At 59.1% G+C, this 21,774-nt stretch overlaps 4 protein-coding genes and 1 long non-coding RNA gene across 8 annotated transcripts; 2 read left to right on the plus strand and 3 right to left on the minus strand.

Moving 5' to 3' along the window:
- Positions 1–732: 732 nt before the first annotated feature.
- TUBG1 (tubulin gamma 1) lies at positions 733–7,783 on the minus strand. The gene is made up of 11 exons (XM_082297293.1): positions 7,656–7,783; positions 7,325–7,437; positions 6,600–6,767; positions 6,282–6,350; positions 5,386–5,465; positions 4,673–4,799; positions 3,869–3,955; positions 3,499–3,648; positions 2,121–2,273; positions 1,674–1,835; positions 733–1,445 (listed from the first exon to the last, which is right to left on the minus strand). Exons 1-11 carry the CDS (start codon positions 7,702–7,704, stop codon positions 1,248–1,250), a joined length of 1,356 nt encoding a protein of 451 aa, XP_082153419.1. The 5' UTR covers positions 7,705–7,783; the 3' UTR covers positions 733–1,247.
- A 102-nt stretch (positions 7,784–7,885) lies between these two features.
- RETREG3 (reticulophagy regulator family member 3) lies at positions 7,886–14,769 on the plus strand. 3 transcript variants are annotated; one of them, XM_082297516.1, is made up of 9 exons: positions 7,886–8,199; positions 8,714–8,820; positions 9,961–9,991; positions 11,067–11,193; positions 11,885–11,969; positions 12,378–12,515; positions 12,977–13,056; positions 13,412–13,544; positions 14,031–14,769. In XM_082297516.1, exons 1-9 carry the CDS (start codon positions 8,000–8,002, stop codon positions 14,462–14,464), a joined length of 1,335 nt encoding a protein of 444 aa, XP_082153642.1. In that variant the 5' UTR covers positions 7,886–7,999; the 3' UTR covers positions 14,465–14,769. The 3 variants fall into 3 exon arrangements, with proteins under 3 accessions (XP_082153642.1, XP_082153644.1, XP_082153643.1); XM_082297518.1 differs by lacking the exon at positions 7,886–8,199 and adding an exon at positions 9,272–9,374 and having other exon boundaries at positions 8,745–8,820; XM_082297517.1 differs by lacking the exons at positions 7,886–8,199; positions 8,714–8,820 and adding an exon at positions 9,069–9,374.
- Positions 13,555–15,682, minus strand: LOC309582387. Its single transcript, XR_014227104.1, has 3 exons — positions 15,550–15,682; positions 14,354–14,515; positions 13,555–13,869 (listed from the first exon to the last, which is right to left on the minus strand). It is a non-coding gene; the product is annotated as an uncharacterized lncRNA (long non-coding RNA).
- A 357-nt stretch (positions 15,683–16,039) lies between these two features.
- Positions 16,040–17,798, plus strand: PSMC3IP (PSMC3 interacting protein). The gene is made up of 8 exons (XM_082297519.1): positions 16,040–16,152; positions 16,233–16,339; positions 16,411–16,500; positions 16,569–16,680; positions 16,794–16,939; positions 17,078–17,131; positions 17,212–17,271; positions 17,351–17,798. The coding sequence occupies exons 1-8, from the start codon at positions 16,122–16,124 to the stop codon at positions 17,408–17,410; spliced, it is 660 nt and encodes a 219-aa protein (XP_082153645.1). The 5' UTR covers positions 16,040–16,121; the 3' UTR covers positions 17,411–17,798.
- Positions 17,799–18,008: 210 nt separating this feature from the next.
- MLX (MAX dimerization protein MLX) lies at positions 18,009–21,623 on the minus strand. Of its 2 annotated transcripts, XM_082297186.1 has the most exons (8): positions 21,528–21,623; positions 21,190–21,226; positions 20,976–21,065; positions 20,432–20,538; positions 20,113–20,212; positions 19,748–19,847; positions 19,322–19,523; positions 18,009–19,209 (listed from the first exon to the last, which is right to left on the minus strand). In XM_082297186.1, exons 1-8 carry the CDS (start codon positions 21,570–21,572, stop codon positions 19,153–19,155), a joined length of 738 nt encoding a protein of 245 aa, XP_082153312.1. In that variant the 5' UTR covers positions 21,573–21,623; the 3' UTR covers positions 18,009–19,152. The 2 variants fall into 2 exon arrangements, with proteins under 2 accessions (XP_082153312.1, XP_082153313.1); XM_082297187.1 differs by lacking the exons at positions 20,976–21,065; positions 21,190–21,226 and adding an exon at positions 20,927–20,975 and having other exon boundaries at positions 21,528–21,573.
- Positions 21,624–21,774: the final 151 nt, after the last annotated feature.

Raw genomic sequence — 21,774 nt, forward strand, 5'->3', positions numbered from 1 at the left:
GCGACCTTTGGCATTTCACCAAGAGCACAGGCAGCTCCAGCTCCCCGGCAGCCCCTGGCACTGGCTGCCCCGGCGGGGGGAACTGCCTCAGCCACGGGGGCTGCTGCCAAAGAGGGCACGGGAGCCCATGCTGCCATGGTGGCTGTATTTTTAGTCTCCTGCTTTGTGCCCCGAAGAGCAAGAGGAAAATGCTAATTTTCACCTTGGGCTGCCTGAGCTTGGGAATGGTGCCAGCACTGCCCCTTCTCCCCAGCCCAGCTCCCACAGGTCAGGCCTAGAGCTGCTGTGTCCATATCCCCTGACACTGTACGGCCTCAAGCCCATGTCCTCCCTGGTGTTGCTGTCCCCTGCCTCAGATCCTGAGTGCTGAGGGCACCCCCAGCCTTTCATGGCCCATCCCTGCACGGGGCCTCACTCCTGCAGAATATCCATGTGGGTGCCGTGTGCTCTGCGGGCAGGGCGGTGCCGCTCCCGGCCCTGGTCAGCCGTGCCAGCAGGTCCTGCCAGTATTTCTGGCTCTGCTGCAGCAGTTGCCCAGTGCTGCCTGGGCCCCATGGCACTGCCAGCCAGGGCAGAGCTGTCCCTGCACACCCCAGGACGTGCTGGTGAGCAGTGGTCACGGCGCTCCCGTGCAATGGGGCTGGCCGGCCAGCCAGACGAGGCCAGCACCAACCCCAGTCTCTGCAGCTGGCTTCCCAGCCTGGCTGTTCCATCTGGAGTCATGCAGGCAGCATCAGTGCAGGAACAGCCTTTATTAAAGCAAAATAACCTACAAAAATATAGATACAGCCCATGCCCCAGGCCTGATCTGGCCAAGGAGGAACAAGGCTCCTGCCCAGGGCAAGGACTAGCTCAGCCACACGGAGCCTTTGGCCACGGGGGTCATGTGCACCCAACTCAGGGTGCCAGGCCTGTTCCCAGCCTCAGGGTCACTCTCCTCCTCCTCACAGCAACTGTTGCTCCCACTGGCAGAGGTTCCCTCCCAGCATAGGGCGCAGCTGCCCCAGTCCTGTCCTGGGCCAGGGCACACAGTGGGCTGGGGGCTGTCCCCCGCCGAGGAGCTGCAGGCGCAGTGCTGCTCCCCGCAGAGGGCCTTCCGCAGGGGAGCACCGCGAGAGTGCGGCCGGCATGAGGGCTCTGCCGCGCCAGGCAGCGCTGGGGGGTGATAAATGTGGGCACGGCAGAGGTGAGCCCTGCCGGCGTGCGTGGGGGTGGCCATGGGACCTTCCTGTCTCCTGGCAGGGCACTCACTGTTCCTGCGTGCCCCAGGAGATGTAGTCAGGGCGTGTGGCTGCATGATACTCATCGATCAGCTGCTGCACGATCTCCCGGGAGTTGTCCAGCTCGTCGAAGTTGTCCTTGAAGATGTCCTCCTTGCGGAACTGCTCCAGGAAGGCCTCCCGCTTGCGCAGTTTGTCGTACTGCCGGCATGTCCGCTCGAAGAGCTGGAGAGCAGCGCAGGGTCAGGGGGGTCAGAGCTCCCCAGGGACCCTTCCCAAGAGAAGGGCACCTTGGCCAGCAGGACTGATGGGACTCTGGACCAGCCCTGAGCCCTGCTGGGAGCCACCCACCCCATCCCTGTCAAGGTATGCCCTGGCTTTGTGACAAGCCCAGACTGAAGAGACAAAAGGTCTGGGGCTGCAGGGCCTGGCAAGGCGAGGGAAGGCACTCACCGAGGAGATGTTGGTGTGGTTTGCCATCATGAGCCCACTGACGCGGTGAGCAGACGGCAGGTAAGGGGACTTGCGGGACAAAGCCACCTGGATGCTGGCAGGGCCCCAGGGGATGAAGTTTGCCAACTTCCTCTCCCGGATCCGCTGCAGACTCTTGTGAACCTGGTGGGATGAGAATGGCGAGGGGGAGCAGGGTGAGGGACAAACAGCTTGGCTCTTGGCTGCAGCAGACCCAGGAGCTGCTCCTCACAGGAGGCACAGCCACGGGAAGGTGGATTTCAGCAGGACTGCAGCCTTTCCATGAGGTCAGAGCCCAAACAGGAGCAATCTGAGGCCAGCTCTCAGCCACTGCCTAGTTCCACCCCAGCATCCCTGCACAGACAGTGACCATGTTCTTCCCTGGGCCATGCCATGGCCATCAGTACCTGAGCAGCTGTGGGAACTCACCTGTGTAGGATCCACCTCCCCCTGGATGATGTTAAGGATGGCGATGTAGCAGTGGTTGGTCTGCCTGTCTCGCCCTGTGGACACCATCACGTTTTTAGGCTGCAGCAACCTTCTCATCACGTCCAGGACTGTGGTTTTCCTCACACTGGCCACCTGCACAGGCCAGCCAGGGGTCAGAGGGAGCAGGCATGCTGCTCCCTGCTCTCCTGCTGCCAGGAGCAGGGGGCAGCTGGACAAAGATGCCGTGACCCCGGGGATGAAACCACATGCAAAGCCACATGCAGGACAGGAAAATCTCAACACCGCACAACAGGCACAGCCAGGCCGAGAAACAGAGTGGAGGCTCCAACCTGGGGGCTGTCTGGCCCCCCCTGCAGCACAGCAGGGGCTGGGGGTGAAGCTCAGCTGAGAACAGAGGGACAGGGACTCGTTTAATGTTGCTGTCAAACATGGGTCCTGTCCCACTGCCAGGCAGGGAGCAGTGGGGGTTCAACAGGAAAGGGGTTGCTCCCCACTGCATCCCCTCCCCGCCTTGCCCAGCTCTGAGCCATGGGCAGCCTGGCCACTGCCCTCCCCGAGTGCTGTTGGGGCTTGGCCCAGCTGCTACTGGCCAGGGGGGCCACAGCCAGGGTCAGCTGGGTGAGGTGGCAGCCCCCTCCTGCTCTGGTTGAGCCACTGGCTGAGCCCTGCCCACACTCCTCCCTTGGAGGACAGATCACACACGGATACCCTTTTCAGAGCCAGCAGTTTTTCAGATTTGCTTCTCTGAGAAACATCCTGAGGAAATGCACACAGGGAGAGGAGAAGAGCAGCTGTTAGTTCCTGCTGAACCGTGGTGGGCCAGTGCAGGTGAGCACCTCCCTAAACAGAACTGCCCCACTGGCATGGGAGAACTGGGGGGCACTAGCTAGGGTCAAGCCAAACGCAAGCAGCATCATCTGAAGTGCTGAGGGATGGCAAATTCCCTCTCAGGCACAGACTGAGCTTCAGGAAGGGGCTGACACATGGCACCCACCATCAGTGACAATGAGCACTGGTGTTTGGACCCAAATTGCCCAAGCCGATGGCTCACGGGGGTGGCAGAGCCACTCTCCTGGCCTTGCTCTGATCACTGCTAAGGGTGGCTTTTGCCAGTCCTGACCCTGATGATCTTGACAGCCACCCTGATGCATGCAGCAGGTAGCCTGGCACAAGCACAACTGCCTGCTCACGTCTGATTCACTGCACGTGCAGCCGTCACGTGGTGTGAACACATGGGCCTGGGATTCGGGACATGCAGTGACAGCTCACACCGGGACGGGGCTGAAAGATGCTGCAAGGTGAGCGTGGCAGCTTCTCTGCCCTTGGGGATGGGAAGGAGTGCCTGGGGCTGCCTTACCGACTGGTCAGTGGTGAGTGGCGTGTACCCCGTCATGAGGAAGTGCAGCCGGGGCGTGGGGATCAGTGAGGCGATCAGCCCGATGAGGTCGTTGTTCATGTACCCAGGATACCTGAGCGTGGTGGTGCTGGCAGACATGATGGTGGAGACCTAGGGGAGAGGGCAGGGTCAGCAGAGGGTTGCAGAGCATGTCAAAACCTGCCTCATGCAGACATGCCAAGGGAAGCTGGGGCGCCTGGAAGGGCACAGGAGCCTCGCTCACAGCTCCAGGCTGCCCACCCCTGAGCCCAGCTCATGAAACAGGTTCAGACTGAACTGAACACAGCAGGGAAACCCCATGCTGGCTTCTCCTGAAGGAAGTCCTTCTCACCAGCTGGTTGATCTGCGAGAACGACGGGTTCTGAATGTGCAGCCGGTCTGTCGCAATCCGATTCAAGGCTGTGTTGTCCAGAACCACCTGCAACAGAAACCTGGCTCTGTGAAGGGCCCCTGAGGCAGCTGAGGAAGGACAGTCCTGGCCATGTGTCCCAGGGCACTGGTGGTCCAGCACAGGCCCTGAGTGGAGCCCTCTGCACAAGTGGCAGACACTCGAAACCACAAGCTGACTCATCTGTGGCACGTAACCGACACCGTCAATGGAACCTCTTCCCTCCCTCCTGGCTGTGCTCCCTGTGCTCTCCCAAAGAGCTCTGCCCCTGGGCCAGCGCTGCACAGCAGTGTCAGTTCCAGCAGCTCTGGTGCAACTGCTCCTCCACTGCCACATGCAGGGATCAGCTGTGGGGGATGAGCAGCGTCTCGGTCAGACCTGACCGAAGGCCCCGGTGCAGGTTTAAGGTGCTGCCCGGCTGCGGATGTTGTGGGTGCTGCAAATGACACAGGGATTGAGTGCAGGCAGAGGGTGCAGCACAGCTACACACAGGAAGCACAGCCAGCCCTCACTACCTTGGGAAGATGTGCTGGATCCAAGGCAGAAATGCCAGGCAGCTCTGCAGGGGTTAGCACCAATGAGGGTCCCTGGGGCCACAGCTGCTTGGCCCTTCTGTTCCAGGCGTGCTCATTGCTGCACCTGGGGCTCACGGACGCTGCCACAGCGCTGCCCCCAGGATGGGCTGCAGTTCTGAGCTGTGGGGACAGAGCTGTCTCCTCGGGGCTGGCTGCACCATGGGCCTCTTACCACACAGTCAGCGTTCTGAGTCAGCCTCTTCAGTGTCAGCAGAGAGTTGTATGGCTGGACTACAACATCGCTCATCTCATCCTGGTTTGGGAACACTGAGTAGGTCTCCACCAGTTTCTTGGGATACCTAGTGGAAGTACAGCATCTCAAGGGTTAACACCATCAAGCTGCACTCTCCCCTTCCACAAGCCGCCTTAGCAGTCTCCAGGGCTCAGGACAGAGTGAGTCACCAGAGCTGCAACCAGAGTGGCTCCCAGGGAGGGAGAGAATGTGTCCCAGCAATGCCTACCCCAGCAGCACAGGAGCCGGCTGCCAGAGGAGCTACAGGGAGGCTGAGCCATCCACAGGCTGATTAAGCAGCTGCTCACAAGTCTTTTCAAGAAGATGCAAGTTGGAACAGGCCAGGATGGCAGCCCACAGCCTTCAGCCAGAGCCTCCCACCCTCCCCTGAACTATCAGGGTGTCCGCAGGCAGCTGCCTGATAACAACGGCCGAAGGAAGACAGAGCTTGGACAGAACAAGTTCAGTTTCAGAGCCTCTGAAGTCCCCAGGCATATCAGGAGCCGTCCCTCCGCAGGCAGCATGCCAGGGATTGCACAAGGCAGTGTTTGGGTGGGGGTGGTGGCTCTGAGTCAGCGTTCTCCAGCTCCCACTCTGGGCAGGCTGCCCAGGCCAGGCCAGGCACTGTGGTGTGGGGACAGGGCTGTGCTCACCTGTCATTGAGTCTCTCCAGGAGGTACGAGCCCAGCCCAGAGCCTGTTCCACCAGCAATGGAGTGGCAAAGCACAAACCCCTGGAAGGAAGCAGAAGGCAGGTGCTGAAGGTGAAGCTCAGCCCCAGAGTAGGCAGACAATGTGTCACCTCCATTACCTCCAGCAGAGTCCTGCCAGACAGGGACAGAGCTCCCTGTGCCAGCTGGGAGCAGGGATGCAGCAGAGACTGACCCCAGCTCCCCCAGGCCTAGCAGGCCACGCCTGCCCGCACAGTGGGATCTACATCTCTGCACACCCCGCAAAGTGCAACAGCTGCTCGGGAACGTTCAGGATTCCTCCCATCCAGAAAAGGATTTTTAATAGCTCCAATGTCACCTCCAGGGTCCAGTCCATCACGGGAAATGGAGGTGCACGTTCTCAGCCCTTTCCTGGGTCCTCCACACCCCTCCCTCCTTCTAGAGTCACTGAGCTCCCAAGCTCCCACTGTCTGACACCAAGGCAGCTCCCACCTGCTCAGCTCCCACAACAGGCGCTTGAATCTCCTGCCAGCTTGTTTTGGTGACGTTCTCCCTTCTGCTGCTGCCACGTGACAGCCTGACATCAACACCCGGCAGCCCTGTCTGTCTGCACACAGGGTACAGGTTCACATGGACAGTGTAAAGAAAAATGCCCCACAAGCAAACAGTGAAAGAACTTCTGGGGCAGGCTGGCAGGTGGAGTGGGGACAGACAGACCTCCTGTCCCTAGATCCCCTCTCTACATGTTCTGTGCTCAGTCCCACAAGCACACTGAGCAAGTCTGTGCCCATTACAGTGCTGAGCTCAACATTACAAAGAGCAACCTGGCTGGGAAAACACCAGGCAGAGCTACCAGATCCAAATCCCTTGTTTACTTACTTCCAAACTGTCACTCCCATCAGCCTCTCTGTCTATTATGTCAAAAATATCTTCATGAATCTTTTCTCCCTGCAAGAGAGATCAGGACTGGTTTTGTTCCTTTCCAACAGAACACACAGAAGAGCTGCTCAAGCTCAGTGTGAAGTCAAGCCACACTGGCAGTTTGGTCACAGGTGCCACAGGGCACCCAGCATCAGTCCCTGCCAGTGACGAGGTGTTCTTCAGACACTGGGACTGAGCTGACATGAGGGAGCCAGGACAAAGCCCCAGGCCTGATGAGCTGCCCTGTGTCTCACCCAGCAGCACTAGAGCCGGTACCTGCGAGAAGCCACTGGCCCAGTTGTTCCCAGCTCCCCCTCCGTGCTCAGACAGGTAGATGTTTTCTGGGTTGTAAAGGTTGGCATAAGGGGAGTTGAGGATGGAGTGGATGACGCGGGGCTCCAGGTCCAGCAGCACAGCCCGGGGGATGTAGTGCTCATCATCTGCCTACAACGAGAGCAAGAGGATCTCGATGCTGCTGCAGCTCGGTGCCACTTCCACTGCGAGGGCGTGAGCTACCCCCTGGCTGCAGGTGAGCCCCACATGGCCAGGCTGTTGAGGGGAAGGAGGGAGGGAGAGAGGCTGGTCCTGTGCAGCATCTCTGTGCCCCAGAGCACTCCCAGCGTGGGAGCAGGGGACTCTTCGTGCTTACATAAGACACTATCTATGGCAGCCACAGCCGCGTGCCTCTGCTCCGCCTCCACAACGCTCCACTAACAGACCGGGAGCGCAGGCGGGAGCCCGGAGCGGGCTATAAGCAGGAGCCCGGGCTGAGCCTCGGCTCCCATCTGCACGGTCAGCGCCTGACCAGGCGTCGCTGCACCTGCGGGGGCTGCGGAGAGGGCTGTGGGGAGGGCTGTGGAGAGGGCTGTGCACAGGGCTGTGGGGAGGGCTGCATGGGCACGGACAGCCCGGCTGCACCTGCCCGGACACGGAGCCCTGCAGGGACTAGGGAAGCACACCTAGCGCGGTGTGCCCGCTCTACAGCCTGGGGCCGCCGGTACCTGGTAAAAGAAGACGTCCTTGCGGTCGGTGCCCTCAGTGGCGAACTCTTCCACGATGCCCTCGGGGCTGATGCCGTGCTCGGCGCAGAGCTGCTTCCAGAACTCGAACCCGACTGCGGGAAGGCGCGGTCAGACGGGCCGGGCAGCGGGACTGGGGCCGCAACCGGGACGGGGGCAGGGCCCGGAGCGCCCCGGTCCGCAGGCCCCGCCCCACTCGCCTGAAGCCCCGCCCTGTCCGTTCCGCCAGGCCCCGCTAACCCCCCCCCCCCAGCATCCCGACCCCGCCCGGTGCACGCTCCTCCGGGCCCGCCACGGGGCGTGGCGCGCTCACTCTGGTTGCCGCACTGGCCCAGCTGCAGGGTGATGATCTCCCGCGGCATCGCGGCCGAGGCTCCGCTCCGCTCCGCCGCCCCGCCCGACTCCGGTACCGCCGCGTCTCCCGCCGGCGCCAACGGCAGCGCGCCTGCGCACTGCTCACTTCCGGGGCAGCGCCGCGCACCTCCGCCCGTGACGGCGCCCTAGCAACGCGCATGCGTCCCGGCAGCAGGTGCAGGATGCGCCTGCGCCAAGATGGCGGCGCCCAGGACGGAGTTGCGGTCGGTGGCGGGGGCCGCCATGCCTGCGGCGGGCGCGCGCGCGCGGCGGGCGGGCGGATGTTGACGCCGTGAGGGAGCGATGGCGGCGGCGGCGGCGGCGGGGTCCGGGCTTGGGCCCGGGCCCGGCGAGCGGCAGCGGCGGGTGCAGGCGCTGAGCGCGGCACTGCGCTGCCGCCTCGGGCCCTACGAGCCACTGCTAGGCGCCGTGCAGGCCGCGCTGGTGTGGGAGCGACCGGGCCGCAGCGCGCTGTGCTGGGCGGCGGTGCACGGCCTGTTCTGGTGAGCGGCGGGGCTGGGACCGGCACCGGCACCGGGACTGGGAACGGGCCGCGCAGGGCGGGCGGCGCAGCGGCCCCGCCGAGCCCCTATCGCCAGGGCTGCGGGGGTGGGGCTTTGGGGGAGCTGCCCCCGGGTCCGTAAGGGACCGCGGGTTTGGTCCGTGTCCCGCTCCGGGCAGGAGGGACCTGGGAGCGCTGGGTCTGCTGCAGCCCCGTCCGCGTGCTCTCCGTGTACCTGAGAGCATCACAGTAGCCGGGAAAACTCAGCCTGCTGTGTGCCAGTGGAGGGAGGGCAGCTTGCCTGGGACAGGAGCTGTACAGCAGGGCCGGCCCGGGAGAATTTACACGAGTAGACCAGGGTCACCCGGCAGCTGCCCTCGGGGCATGCTGTGTGGTGACTCATTAGTAGGTGCTGAGTTTTCTCTTTGAGCGGCTGGTTTTAGGTTGGTTTGTGTTACCTCTTCGTGTCTCACACAGATCTGGCCAGCACCGACTCGTTGGTTTCTTCCCCACAGGTTCTTTGCTCTGACTTCCCTTCGTTTGCTGTTCCTGATTGCACTTACCCTCATAGTAGTAGTGTGTCTAGATCAATGGAAGCACAAAATCTGGCCAGAAATTGGCGGTAAGTTTTTGAGCTCATAGCAGCAAATCAAGCCCTGTTTCCAGCCCCACAAGTACAGGCTCTGCACTGCCTGCAGTTAAATTGTTAAAACCTGAGCCTTTTGCTTTAAGGGTCTAGAAGCTGGCAAGAGTACTGCAGGCATGCTCGTTCCAGAGCTGGAAAATTCTAACCTGTGTAAACATAAGTCCTTTTTGTGCTTGTGACACTGGTATTTGTCTTGTAATCCTGAACCACAGGGTGTACGTGACCTAGTGCAGGTTTGAGACAGTGATTCACTTTCTGAGCATTCAGTACCAGAGAAATTGAAGCATATGTGGAACTCATCTGGATTCCTCCTCAGAATCCATAATAATCCAGTTTAGGATGAAGACAAGTCCCAGCCTTGCTGTTGATCAGAGATTTCTTTGGGAGAAGAGGCATCTGAACAGCTGTTAATGAAGTTAGTTTTCAGCTTTCAGTAACCAAAGCAGTTGTGTTCCTCCTTTGTGACATTAATACACTGATGAACACCCCCATTCCGAGCAGCTCGGCGTCCCTTGGCTTCGCATGGACAGGTTAGTTTGGAGCAGTGTGAGGGTCTGCATGTTCCCAGGGCTGGTTCCCTGACTAACCAGCAAGTTCAGCTCCCAGCTTTCTGCTTCAATCCATGTTCTCTGTAGTTCCTGGGAAGACATTAAAGCTTTCCTCGGTTTCAAAGCTTGGCTCAGGCTCCTTCTTAGGAGACAGTGTCTGTCCAACTCCCTCATCCCTCTGATTCGATCTCTCAGGGTGGCTGGTACATCCCTTTCAAGTCCCAGCCTGGGTGAGAAAGTATCAAAAGACTTAAATCCCTGATGCCTCCAGTCTGCAGGCTGTTCCTGCTGCCCAGCTGGTGTGTGCAGGAGTTGGGGAGAGGGAAGTGGGCAGCCTCTAGTGTCCAACAAACACCGAGGAGCAACAGGAAGACTCTTGCAGTCCTGTACTGTCACACGTACACACTCAAGATTTTGTTATGGAGTGATGCATCTCCATCCTGTAATTACAGTTAATGTCTTATCCAGGTGTTCCCCAGCTCATTAAAGCTTTACTTAATTTCAAGAGCTAAGCGTTCCCATGGCGAATTCCTTGCAACTAATGTAGTGTCTGTTCTTAATATTTTAGTGGCAAGACCTGATGAATTAGACAATGAGAGGTAGGAAACTAATTGACTCCTCTGCTGTGATACTTTGCTGTGATACTGTGTTGTTACCTGCACATGCTTGGGATGATGGCTCCTTCGGGTGAGGAGGAGGGGGAGAAGGGAGGAGGGAGCTGGGAGCTGCTCTGTGGAGGGCAGATGGAGACCCAGATGCAGTCAGGTGGTTGTGAGAAGTTTTTAACTTGCCCAAGCCATTTTTATTATACTTTGCCTTCACACCAGCCTCCAGATACATGTGCCTGATTCCCTGCCCCCTGCCTTAAGAGCAATTCCTCTTGTATGGGCCTCCAGTAGGAGGAAAACAGCATTTCTGTGGGAATTAATGAAGTCTTCTGAAACTTGATAGGGAATATTTAACAGGCTTGTTCCAGCAGTTGTTCCTGCATAGTTATGATCTGACTGCAGCATTAATAATGGGTTGAGAAACTTTGAGGTGTTGCCTCACTGCTCACACCTGCCTCTCTGGGCACACCTTCCTGCCACCACTGCCAGGCTCTGCTGGATGTCAGCTCCTGATTAAATCACCTGAGCTGGTGCCAAAGGACAATTGTCTTTATTCGTTTTTTTTAAGAGGCCCAAGCACAAAAGGAATTGCTCTTTCTAACCTTCAGGTACTCGTGACTAGCAGTTAAGCAGCACTAACAAAACTGACCAAGGCCTCTTGAGTAACTGAGTATATGAAGTGAGGTGCAAGGCTGCTTCTAGACCTCATGCTGAACACTTAGAGGCTGCAGTTGACCAGATAAACACAGAAAAAGTAAATGGATTCACTTGACTTGCCTCTGCACTTCACACTCCCTCCAGCAGTATGGAAACTAGTCCAGGCTCTTGACTGAAATTCCTGCTCTTCAGCTGCTGTGGGAGCACGGGGATGCTGTAGAGGCTGGTAAGGGCTGTAGATGAACTGCTTTGGGCAGGCCACTGCTTGGAGGGCTGGTGACCCTCATCTCTAGAGCTCCATGCTGGGCTGGGAACAGAAGAAAGCATTGAGACAAGTATTTGTAACAAGGGTCTTCAACACTGACACTGATGCAGCAATATCTGTTCCCAAATTCTGCCTTCACTGCAGCTGGGGATACGTCCACCCTCGGCTGCTCGGAGTGCCAGAGCTCTGTCATCATTTGGCTGAAGGATGGGTGGCTGGGACCAACTTCTTAAGTAATCTCTTCATTTTCAAGAGGCAAAGTCCTGGCAAGGTAAGAACATAGAGACTTCAGAAATAACCTGTTTGGTGTGGAGCCTCTGCTGACCACGAGGATCCTCCTGTGCTGGCATCCAGCACTGGCTGAACATGTTCCTGGATGGGAGGTTGCCACGGGAGGTCTCCCACAACACCGTGCCTATTAGGTGGTGGGGAAGAATGGAAAGCACAGTCAGAATAACCAGGTTGTGGAGGAGGGAGGAGAAAGTGAACGTTAGTGTGTGGATTGCACCACTGAAGTGAGAGTGTGGCTGCTCCTTCTGTAGGTTTCTGGCTTTTCAAGTGCCCGTCAAACTTGTCTCCTCACTGGGTTTTAGCAGCTTGAGAAAGTGTGTCAAGCTTTTTCTTTATTTTATTGAGTTCATGGAAAGAGAAACCTGTAGCACAGTGATACTGTCCTTGTCCTCTTCACCTTGAAGAGCTCTCTTGTTTAGCCTCTTCCTTGCTTTTGGTGTCCCTGCTTTAGGAAGCTCCTCTTGCCCTCAGGCAGGAGGCCTTGGCTGCCTGTGGCTCTGAGGGCAGATGTGCCTGTGTCTGTGCCCATGCTGGAGCACATGGTAGGATGCCGTGAAGGCTTCAACCTCCCTGGAACGATGACTTGACCCAGAATTTGCAGAGACTGAGATGGTCAAGAAGTGAGTGAACCTACTGCTTAACCCTGGAAACTCATTGTCTCCCATGTTCAGTTTTGCCTTCTAGTGTGTGGAGTGTTCACTTTCCTGGCTGTCCTGGGCCGGTATATCCCTGGGCTCTTGCTCTCATACTTGCTGTGTAAGTAAATCTCTGTGCCAATACAGACTTACATATGAAAAGAGATGAGTGGGTGCCAAATGTCCAAGGAATGGGGCTCAAGAGGAAAGCTTATGTGAATGGCTTTAAAATTTAAAATAATACATTCTGCCAGGAATGTGGTGGTTCTTGACCAGGACTGGAAGTCTGCTCTGGAGAGAACATGTTTTGAGTGCTTGGTAACTACAGATCTGAGCACTAACAGGTTGGCCTCTCAATTTTGTTAAAATGGCAGAGGTGATGGCACCAGTTCTAACGGCCTCCCACAGCACTGCCCACAGTGCTCAGATCTGCCGTGCTCTATGTGTTGTGCTGCGTCACGAAACGGGCAGGATGTTTGCCAAGCAGCATCCTGAACAACCTTCTAACCCGCATTCCCACTCACTGCAGTGCTCTTCGTCCTGCTGTGGCCCCTCGCCGTGTACCACAGGCTGGGGCAGCGCATGTACCTGCGGCTGGAGCCGCTGCTGCAGCGGCTGGATTTCAGCGTCCGGGGATACATGATAGCGAGGCAGCGGGAGAGGCAACGTGAGTTCTGTGCTGTTTCTGGCCCCAGGGTTTCAAACCTTGATCTTTGGTACCTGAAACGGGCTATGAACAGAGGCCCCCACCTTTGTGGGCGGTAGGGCTGCATGTTTGGTATGGCAAATTCTTGGAACTGCCTTGGGAAGAGAGAGAGGCAGCTCTGCCTCTGCAGCCATCTCCTAGGAAGCAGCTGCTGTGGGCTTTTCACAGCACTGAGCTGCTCCAGTTCTTGGCTGCCAGAACTGTGTGTTCTCTATTATGGAAAAAGGAGGAAAGGTTCTGTGCGAGGGAGTTCTAAACATGTTCATCTCAGCAAAAAACCTGCTACAGCCGCAGTCAGAAATGATCATGGCTCTGCTGTGGAACAGAGCTGGCTCTGCTCTGTTACATTCAGTTTGGGGTTTTCTGGTTCTGCAGAGCCTTGTCCCAGCAGCAGTAACAGCTTTGTGTCTGGTTTCTAACAGTGCGTGGCCGGGCCCTTGGTCAGGAGGCCACGGATGATGGGAGTGACAGCGAAGAGGAGCTGGCTGCATTCTGCCCCAAGGTAACCGAGCCTCTGGGAGAGGGAAGAGCTCAGCTGGAAAGAACAAACCACGCTGTGGGGACATGCAGCATCTGGCTGTGTGTCAGCACAGTGTAGCTGAGAGTGATGGGAGAGCAGATGAGGGCACTATCCTTTCAGATAGGTCTTTCCCATTCTGTCCCACTAAAGAATGTCCAAAGCTGCTTGTGCCAGCTGCAGTCTCCCAGACTGCACAGTAAATGTGAATGAGCCTCAGGTACCAGTCTCCTGTGAGGGCCAGGTTTAGCTGGAGGCCACTCTATCATCTGTTTTGTCTTGAGGCATGGGGATAAGCTTTCTAGTGCTGATATTTTCAATTTTGTCTTTTATTTCAAAGCTGGATGACTCCGTGGTCGCCAAGGAACTGACCATCTCTGACTCAGAGCATTCAGATGCTGAGGTTTCCTATACTGAAAATGGGATGTTTAACCTTTCAAGGGGCCAGACTCCCCTGACAGAGGGATCAGAAGGTGAGAGGAAACAGGCAGCTTCTGGAAGGTGTGGAATACCAAGCAGGCACCAGTGTGATGGGTCGGAGGGAGGATGTGTTACCTCCCGTCATTGAAGTCTGGCTGTTTGATGTCGGCCTTGCTGCTGGAAATGAGCTGCAACTGCCTGTTTTGTTCAGAACTGAAGCTTCCTCCTTCATTCGTGTGGTGCTTGAGTGGAGCGACGGCAGCAGCTCTGCAAAGGCAGATCCAGCCTGACTGTGGGTGCGGGTGCAGCGCAGTTCGGGGTTCGGGTGCTCCCCTCTAGCAGGTGGCTGGTTCAGCACTGGCATTCCTTGTGAGCGAGCTGGGAGGTCAATGGGATATGAACAGTTGGGATGGGAGGGAGGGAGAGGTTGAAGACAGTGTGGTCTGTGAGCTCCCAACAGTCCGTCCAGGGGAGGTGCTGGCCCAGCTCCTGCCTGGGCCTGTGGGTGCTGGCAATTAAAGCACTTTCTCCTCTTCCAGACTTGGATGGTCACAGTGACCCAGAAGAATCTTTTGCCAGGGATCTCCCTGACTTCCCCTCCATAAACCCAGAAGCAACCGGCATAGATGATGAAGATGACACCAGCATTGGGATCCCGAGCCTGGCATACCGCCCACAAGGGACAGAGGATCTTCAGCTCCCATACGAGCAGGAGGAATTTGGCACACTGCCGTCAGTGCAGAATCTCACCAACAACATCACTGGCTTTGTCACCAGGGGTATGATCCAGCTGGCACTGTCAGGAGCCCCTCAGGCAGGCTCCTCACGCAGCACCAATCCCCAGAGAGGGGCAAAGACTCACCTCAGAGCGGCCAGTTCGGACTTGGACACTGATGCCGAAGGGGATGACTTTGAACTGCTGGATCAGTCTGAGCTGAACCAGCTGGATCCCACTGGCTCCCGGGGCCAGTAAGCCATCCTGTCACTTCCCTCTGGTTTTGTATTGCGCATCATGGAGGGAATCCTAGAAGGAAAAGCCTTGCACAGTTCTCTCAATTGTCTCCCGTGAGTCTGAGTGATGTGACAGCCAGTCCTGGCTGGGTACACCACTGTGACTTGTGACTCTGTAGCCTCGCTTGGATTTTAAAATAAAGGACGCTGGCAATCTGTAGGGAAGAGGCATTGATGGGATAGCTCCACAATCACCCTGCGCTGTCTGACAGGATACCTGCTCCAGCCTTTCTCTAAGACAATAAATCTGGTGTCTGCAGCTCTCAAGTCCAGTGGGACTGACAGCATCGCCAGGGACAATTGTGCACTGAATTCTGGCGCTGATGTGTAACCAGGGGAACAGGACAGAGCCCCTCACACGTGGTGTCTGGGACAGTGCTGTTCTGTCTCAGACAGCTGTTCCTCGCTCCTAATATGTGCACAAATCCAAGTCTTCTCTCCCAGCAATATCCAACTCCAGGTGGAACCAAGCCCCTTGCTCCATTGTGGATGTTGTGCAGCCGCAATGTTTTCCTTGCACTGGCTGCTCCCTCGGCTCCAGCTCCTTGTGATGCTGTTTTGTAAGAGCCCAATGGCAATAAGACACCTGCTGTGACCACCAGACCACCCGCAAGAACATCCACGTGTAGCCCCTGCTCTTGTGTTGCTTTTCTGAACTAACAGCCTTTGTTAACAGCCAACTAACACTTTGCTAGAAACCCCTGTGCTGCTCCAGTGCGTTCCCGTGGGCAGGGCTGAGGCTGCACATCCCCCGGCAGTTTTCCTGGAGGAAGGAGGAGGTGGAGCAGGGCTGCCAGGGCGGTGGTGTGTCCCCTGGGCACACCTTGCTACCTCCAGCCTTGTGCAGGCAGAGCCCAGCAGTGGGAACCGGACGGGGGACAGCAGCCCAGACCGTCAGTGACTGAGGAGCTCGCACCTGCCGCGGTCCCGTGAACAAACCAGCAAACCCCAGGGAGAGCCACCCCCACTCTGCCCACCGAGCGCCCCCATTATTTTTCCTAAGCCATAGACCCGGTTCTGATCACGTTTGTGCAGCCAAGAACGTACCTCGTCAGGGACCCTGTTACCGGCTGCTGTTTGTCTGACTCTGCCTAACCGACTGCGTCGGCCGTGCCGGGGCTGCGGTTGGGGGCGGGGGAGCGGCCTCAGCCGGGAAGGGGAGGTCGGTAACGGGTTATTCCATACAGGTTCGAGCCCCTTCGCTGGCCGCGTCCGGTGCAGAGGTGGGGGGGCGAGGGGGCTGCGCTTCTCACCCCGCGGCGGGAGCGCCGGGCCCGGGTCCGGTCGGTGAGTGCCTGCCCGGGGGCGCGGAGCCTCCTCCCCGACCCAACCCCGCCCGGCGCTCTGCGGCCGACGTTTCGCCCCTCGCCCTGCGGCGCACGGGCCCGCCCCGCTCCGCTCCCGCCCCGGCCCGGCCGTGCGCGCCCTGTTCCGCGGGGCCGGGGCGGCACCGGAGCGGTGAACGTTCGGCGGCGCTTTGGGGGCGCGGCTCCGCCGGCCCCGCCAATCACAGTCCGCCCGTGCCCTCTCCGCCAGTGGCGGGGAGCAGGCGGCGCGCCGGAAGTGCGCGAACGGCGGCAACCGGGAGCGGAGCGGGGCTGGAGGGCCGGGGCCGCGGGATGAGTAAAGGGCGCGAGGCCGGGGCGGGCGGTGAGTGCGGGGGTGGCGGGGGAGCACCGGGCGGCCTCTGCGGTCTCAGGAGGCCGCGGTGACCGGGGCTGGTCCCGCAGGAGGCGCCACCGCTGTCCTGCTGCGGTACCTGCGGGAGCAGAACCGCCCGTACAGCGCCCAGGATGCCTTCGGGAACCTGCAGCGGGAGCACGGGCTGGGCAAGGCGGTGAGCAGGGCCGGACCGGGACCGGGCTGGGGCGAGGCGCGCCTGGCCCCGGCTGACGCCGCGTCCCGCAGGCCGTGGTGAAGGCGCTGGAGCAGCTGGCGCAGCAGGGCCGCGTGCGCGAGAAGGTTTACGGGAAGCAGAAGATCTACTTCGCTGACCAGGTGAGCCCCGGCCGCCGCTGCTCGCTGGCCCCGCTTACCCCGCACCCCTGACCCGCCGCTCCCCGCAGGAGCAGCTCCCGGCCGCCAGCGATGCGGAGCTCCGCGAGCTGGACGGGGAAATCGCCGCGCGCTCCTCCCAGCTGCAAGCGCTGCAGCAGAGCTGCCGGCACATGGAGACGGGTGAGTGTGCCTGGCCAGGCAGCCCCGAGGCACCGGGGGGTCTCCGAAGGCACGGGTAGCTGTGCCCTGGTGCCGGCTGGCAGCCCGGCCGGTGATCGGTGCCGCCTTCCCAGAGCTGAAGGACTTGAACAGCTCCATGACAACCCCTGAGATTGGCAGGGAGATCGAGGCACTGAGGAAGGACTGTGCCAGTTACACGGAGAAACTGGAGAGAATTAAGTCTGCTACCAACCACGTGACTCCAGAGGAAAAAGAGAAGGTGAACAGCTGCTGTGTGTGAACCCGGGGCCAGTCTGGGCTGGGCCTCTGCCAGGACCCAGCACTTCCCCTACAGGCATTGCTTGCCCGGGGCTCATGAGAGCCCCACGGGGCGGCTCTGACCTGGTGCTGTTGGCAGGTGTGCCGGGAGCAGCAGCTGTACCGCCGGGAGTGGCGCCGGAGGAAGCGGATGGTACCGACTGTGGTGCGGGTGGGCGGTGACGGCCCCGCTGGGACCGCTGCCCACAGCCCTCACATGCCCTGTCTCGCCAGGCCACCGAGCTGCTGGATGCCATCCTGGAGGGGTACCCGAAGAGCAAGAAGCAATTCTTTGTAAGTACAAAGGCTGGGCCCTGCCCAGGGCTGCTGAGCCAAAACCTAAGCCTGTTCTGATCTGCTCGGTGCCATGCAGGAGGAGGTTGGGATAGAGACGGATGAGGACCACGGCGTCGTGCTGCCAGCGACTGTGTGAGGTGCTGGGGGAGCCTTTTTTCTAGGGAGAAGCTGCTGCAGAGCTGCCTCTGAAACTCAAGCTGTTGGGCTGTTCTTTTTCTCTTTTTGCAGGACTGGGGCTTGTCCTGTGTATTTATTTGTTTTTGTTTTAAAATGTTTTGCAGTTGGAAGGGTGGTGGGTGGGAGTGACTCCGCACTGGCCTTCTCCTTGTAGTGGAATGTTGTTTTTTTCCTGCCCTGCAGTGCATGGAGCTGCCTGGCTGGGGTCTGAGGGTGCTGAGTGTGGGGGCACTGGTGCTGTATCCCTGGTGTTCTGGTAAGGAAAGGGAGCAAGGGACTGTCTGGGCTGCAGAGCTCTGTATGTGTTCTAGCTGCTTCCTCCTGTGTGCCTGAGTGGTCACATGAGAATCTGATCTATTAAACACCAGGATTTTGGTTCAGGTGCACATCCTTGTGGTGTTCGTCTCTTCAGAGGGTGGCAGGGCAGGGTTTAGGCTCTGAGGAGCGGAGAAAGCAGGAGCCAGGAGAGGGTAACCTGAGCCACAGGGGCTGGGAGGGGCTTCTGGAAACTACCAGCTCTAGGGCACAGCTCCAGGAACTCAGCATCAGAAAAATCATTAAAACATTCAGCGAAATTTATTTAATTACTTTTCACAATAGAAAAATACATCACTTTCACTTGTGAGGTCTGTAAAATTCCACATCCTCTTCCCAAGGCAGCGCTCCCTCCTCAGCGCTGGAAAAACTGCCTGAAATAAACATTCCCTGGATGTGCCCCTGGAGCAGGAGCACAGACATGGTTATGGAGAACAAACCCTGCTGCTGGCAGCACCCTGGTCTCATCACTCTGGACAGTGACCAACCCTCAACCAGGCAGAGCTGTGACCCAGCTGGGCATGGGACAGGGTCAAACATGTCCTTGAGAGCAGCTGCTTGTACAGCTGGCACAGGCAGTGCTTTGGGACCATTTCAAAATTTACAAAAATAATCAAATTGAGGCTGGTCAGGTATGTGTGTGGAGGAGCAGCAAGCGCACCTGGGCACGTTGTGCTACAGCTGAAGAACTTTCCTGTGCAGTACAGCCACAGTTTCTGAAAAGGAGATGTGTTCCAGCGCTCGCAGGAACCTCCTGTGTTCCTTCCCAGGCATCCATGGCTGCAGCAGTGCCTGGGGTTCATCAGGGCCCTAGCATGTGCTGCCAGGGGTACAGCTCCCAGCTCTTGATGGGCTCATCGTGCTGCCAGCACTGCCAGGCTCCCCCAAAACAAAATAGCTGACTCCAGACAGCTGCCTCAGAGGGGCAGGGGACAGCCCAGTGGGTACTGGGGAGAACCATTCCCATTGCTATTCCAGAAACCCATCATTTTTAATATGCATTTGTTGCATTTCCCCACCCCAGGGAGAGCAGGGCTGTCACAGGCCTGAGAGCACAGGATGGAACTGCTCTGGGATCAGCTCTGCAAGGAGAGTCAGTGGCACAGGCAACCCCAGGGCACTGCCTGAGCCAGAGACTCTGCCCCCCACCTTCTCCTCCATACCACCTTTCCCTCCCCTCTTGCCCAGTCCCTACAAAGATTCAGTGGCGCTGAGTGGAGCAGCAGTGTCTGCACGGCCACCGTTGGGCTTCAGAAGGAATACAATAAATAATTCAGAGAACCTTAAAAACAGCCACAAGGGAGAGGGCCCAGGGTGGTGCCCATCACCCAGGCCCCTGGGCAGGAAGTGCCCCATCCCCACGGGTGCAGAAGTGGCGCAGGAGGCTCAGTAGAGCTGGCTCTTCACCTTGTGCAGCACCCTGATGACAACATCCCGCAGCGTCTGTGGCAGAGAGGGGACACGGTCAGGTGGTCTGGGGAGGAACAGCCACCCCTGTGCCACTGTCTCTGCCCCCTTGGCCATGGCACCACCCCCCCTGCAGTCCTGCATTCACCTGGGGCTTGCACTGCTCCTCAATCCAGCTGAAGACACATGCCGAGAGCTCTTGGAAACTCGTTACAGAGATTGAGGCATTGAAGGACTGGAACAGGGAGTCCATGATGCCTTGGAAAACATTGAACTTCACCTCGTCAGAGACCTGGTTCTTCCCCTCGTTTGGGTTGTCCTGATGAGCTTTCACGATCTGCTCATAGTTCCTGAAACAAGCACAGCACACCAAGGGCAGCAGTGAGGCCTCCACACTTGACTCTGAGCTGCCACTCCCAGCTCCTGCTCCCGGCTCTGAATTCCCACACCCAACTCCTGCTCCTGGTTCCAAGCTCCAGGCCTGTCCCTGGATGGAGAACCACTGCAGAGCCCTGCAAGGATGTGAGGGAACAACAGGAAGTAGAGGGCATGATCCCGACAGCTCTTCCCTTACACTTTCATGATCTTCAAGGCCATCACATCTTTCCTGAGGGTAGAAACTTCCTCCTCCTGCTTTTTCTTTTCCTTGTGCAGGAACTGGATGTAGTCGATGGCTGAGCATGAAGACACGGAGTGAGGATGTGGGAGCACACATGGACCCCTGAGATCCCCATGGGAGGTGCCTGAGCCAGGGCACCATCAGCTGCCACTGACCCAATTCCCCTGGGAAGGTGGGTGGGTGTGGGTGAGCAGCACCTGAGCTCCCCAGAGCCTCATCACACCAGAAGGTTCTACAGTGCTGAACTTTGCCCTGCACAGCTCTAGGGAGGAGGTTTGGGGGTTGATAGCACCTCCTTCCCTCCCACCCTTGGGACTCACTTTTCTGGAGGACGATGGCCTTGCTCAGCTTCTGCGAGCCGATGGAGAAATCCTGCTGCTCACAGGTGGGGACGATGGCCTGCAAGTCATTGTAGCCTTTCTGCAGGGAAGTAGAGCCACAGAGTTTGGGCTCATCCTGTGAGACCAGGTCCATACCCAGCTCCCAGAACACAGCCCGTCAGAGCCAGGGCAGCTCCCAGCACACACACATATGCAGGAAGGGCATATCCAGCAGCAAAACAGAGAAGTGCTGGAAGAGCCGGGTGCTGGAGCAGCCTAAGAGCAGCACTCCAGCAGTGCCTGCTGCCTCTTGCCTCACCTTGATGGCATCTCGGCGCTTCTGCTCAGCCTGGGTGTGCGCCCGGCGGCGCTGGTCCTTGTATGACTCCTTGTAGGACTCCTGATGGTAGTCACTGTCCTCATCATCTGTGGGGACAGAGTGTGGCTGTGGGTGAAGAGGCAGAGGCACGAGGAGGGGCACAAGACAGCTCAAGGGACCACTACAGCTGCAGCCAGGCCCAGCATAGCCCCCACCACAGTCAGCTACAGCAGGCTGGGCCAAAGAAAAGCCTTCCAAGGGGCCCCAGCAACCCTTTCCCTCATCTTGGGGAGCTGGGCAGGAGGAAGATGCTGGCAGCTCCCTTGGGAAGCTGTCAAAAACAGTGATTCTCGACTCCAAGCCCTGCTGGAAACCACAGAACCCTGATGTTGTTCCCAACACCTTCCTGCTCCTCTTTCTCGTCAGGATAGGAATCCTGCCCAGCCACGCTCACCCCCCGCTCGGTGCAGGGCAGACCTGGAACCCGGCACATACCGGATTCCCCAGCGAGCAGAAACACCCGGTCACGGAGGACAAACCCCACCTGTGTTGGGGACAGAAGAGGCACTGGTGGAGCCGATGCTGTTGGCCCGGGACACTATGCTGCCTTTCCGGGCATTTTCCATGAAGAGTGCTGGAAGAAGAGTGTCCCAGGGTCAGTGCCCAACGCGGGGTGTCACCGGGCGCAGGGACGTGAGAGGCGTCCCCGGGCAGCCGCTGCCACCCACGAACGGGAGCGGCGCGGGCCGGGCACCTACCAGAGTCCAGGCCATTGTCGCCGTAGGCCGCGTCCACCTGCGCGGGGCCGGCGGGCGGAGGAGACACGTCAGCGGGGCTGGGGCGGCGACAGCGGCCCGCGCCCCGGAGCCCCCCGGCGCCAGGAGCTTGCTCGGCCCGAGGAGCACCCGCCAGCCCCGAGCGGCGGCTCCGCCGGGGCCTTTGGCCGCCGCCCCTCACCCAGGCACTGATTCCTGTGCGCTCCCCGCCCCAGTACCCCCAGCCCGGCGCTCACCCCGCCCGACCGCCGTGAGTACCCCGTCCCGGCGCGTCGCCCCGCGGCACCCGGCGGCCCGGCCCGCCGCGACCCCGGTCCCACCTTCCCCCACGAGTCCTCGGCCGCGCCGCCCGGCGGCTCCGCCATCTTCCGCCCGCCCGCTCACGTGACCGCCGCGGCGGCCGCGCTCCGCCCCGCGCCACCAGGGGGCGCCTGCGCCCAACCCCGCACGGGTGTGACGTCATCTCCGCCGCGCGCCCCCGGTGCGGAACCCCGCCCGGAGGATCCGCGGGGGCACCGGGAGCCCCACACCGAGCCCGGGCCGCAGCGGGAGCTGGGCGGGGCCGGG

This window comes from Coloeus monedula, assembly GCF_965178545.1.
Source record: "Coloeus monedula genome assembly, chromosome: 26".
Classification (NCBI taxonomy): domain Eukaryota; kingdom Metazoa; phylum Chordata; class Aves; order Passeriformes; family Corvidae; genus Coloeus; species Coloeus monedula.

Bases quoted from the DNA above. Each gene is read 5' to 3' on its own strand.
- TUBG1 (XM_082297293.1), bottom strand. From the start codon at position 7,704: ATGCCGCGGGAGATCATCACCCTGCAGCTGGGCCAGTGCGGCAACCAG. The intron at 3,649-3,868 runs GTGAGAAGGACT...CCTCTCCCCTAG, and splicing joins TCTCGCAGATCAACCAGCTG to GTCTCCACCATCATGTCTGC. The intron at 2,274-3,498 runs GTAAGGCAGCCC...TGGCCTGTGCAG, and splicing joins CACTCACCACTGACCAGTCG to GTGGCCAGTGTGAGGAAAAC.
- RETREG3 (XM_082297516.1), top strand. From the start codon at position 8,000: ATGGCGGCGGCGGCGGCGGCGGGGTCCGGGCTTGGGCCCGGGCCCGGC. The intron at 12,516-12,976 runs GTGAGTTCTGTG...GGTTTCTAACAG, and splicing joins GAGGCAGCGGGAGAGGCAAC to TGCGTGGCCGGGCCCTTGGT. The intron at 13,057-13,411 runs GTAACCGAGCCT...TTTATTTCAAAG, and splicing joins TGGCTGCATTCTGCCCCAAG to CTGGATGACTCCGTGGTCGC.
- PSMC3IP (XM_082297519.1), top strand. From the start codon at position 16,122: ATGAGTAAAGGGCGCGAGGCCGGGGCGGGCG. The intron at 16,153-16,232 runs GTGAGTGCGGGG...CTGGTCCCGCAG, and splicing joins GCGCGAGGCCGGGGCGGGCG to GAGGCGCCACCGCTGTCCTG. The intron at 17,272-17,350 runs GTAAGTACAAAG...GGTGCCATGCAG, and splicing joins AGAGCAAGAAGCAATTCTTT to GAGGAGGTTGGGATAGAGAC.
- MLX (XM_082297186.1), bottom strand. From the start codon at position 21,572: ATGGCGGAGCCGCCGGGCGGCGCGGCCGAGGACTCGTGGGGGAAG. The intron at 20,539-20,975 runs GTGGGGTTTGTC...CTGTCCCCACAG, and splicing joins CTCTTCTGTCCCCAACACAG to ATGATGAGGACAGTGACTAC. The intron at 19,210-19,321 runs GTGAATGCAGGA...TCTCTGCCACAG, and splicing joins AGGAGCAGTGCAAGCCCCAG to ACGCTGCGGGATGTTGTCAT.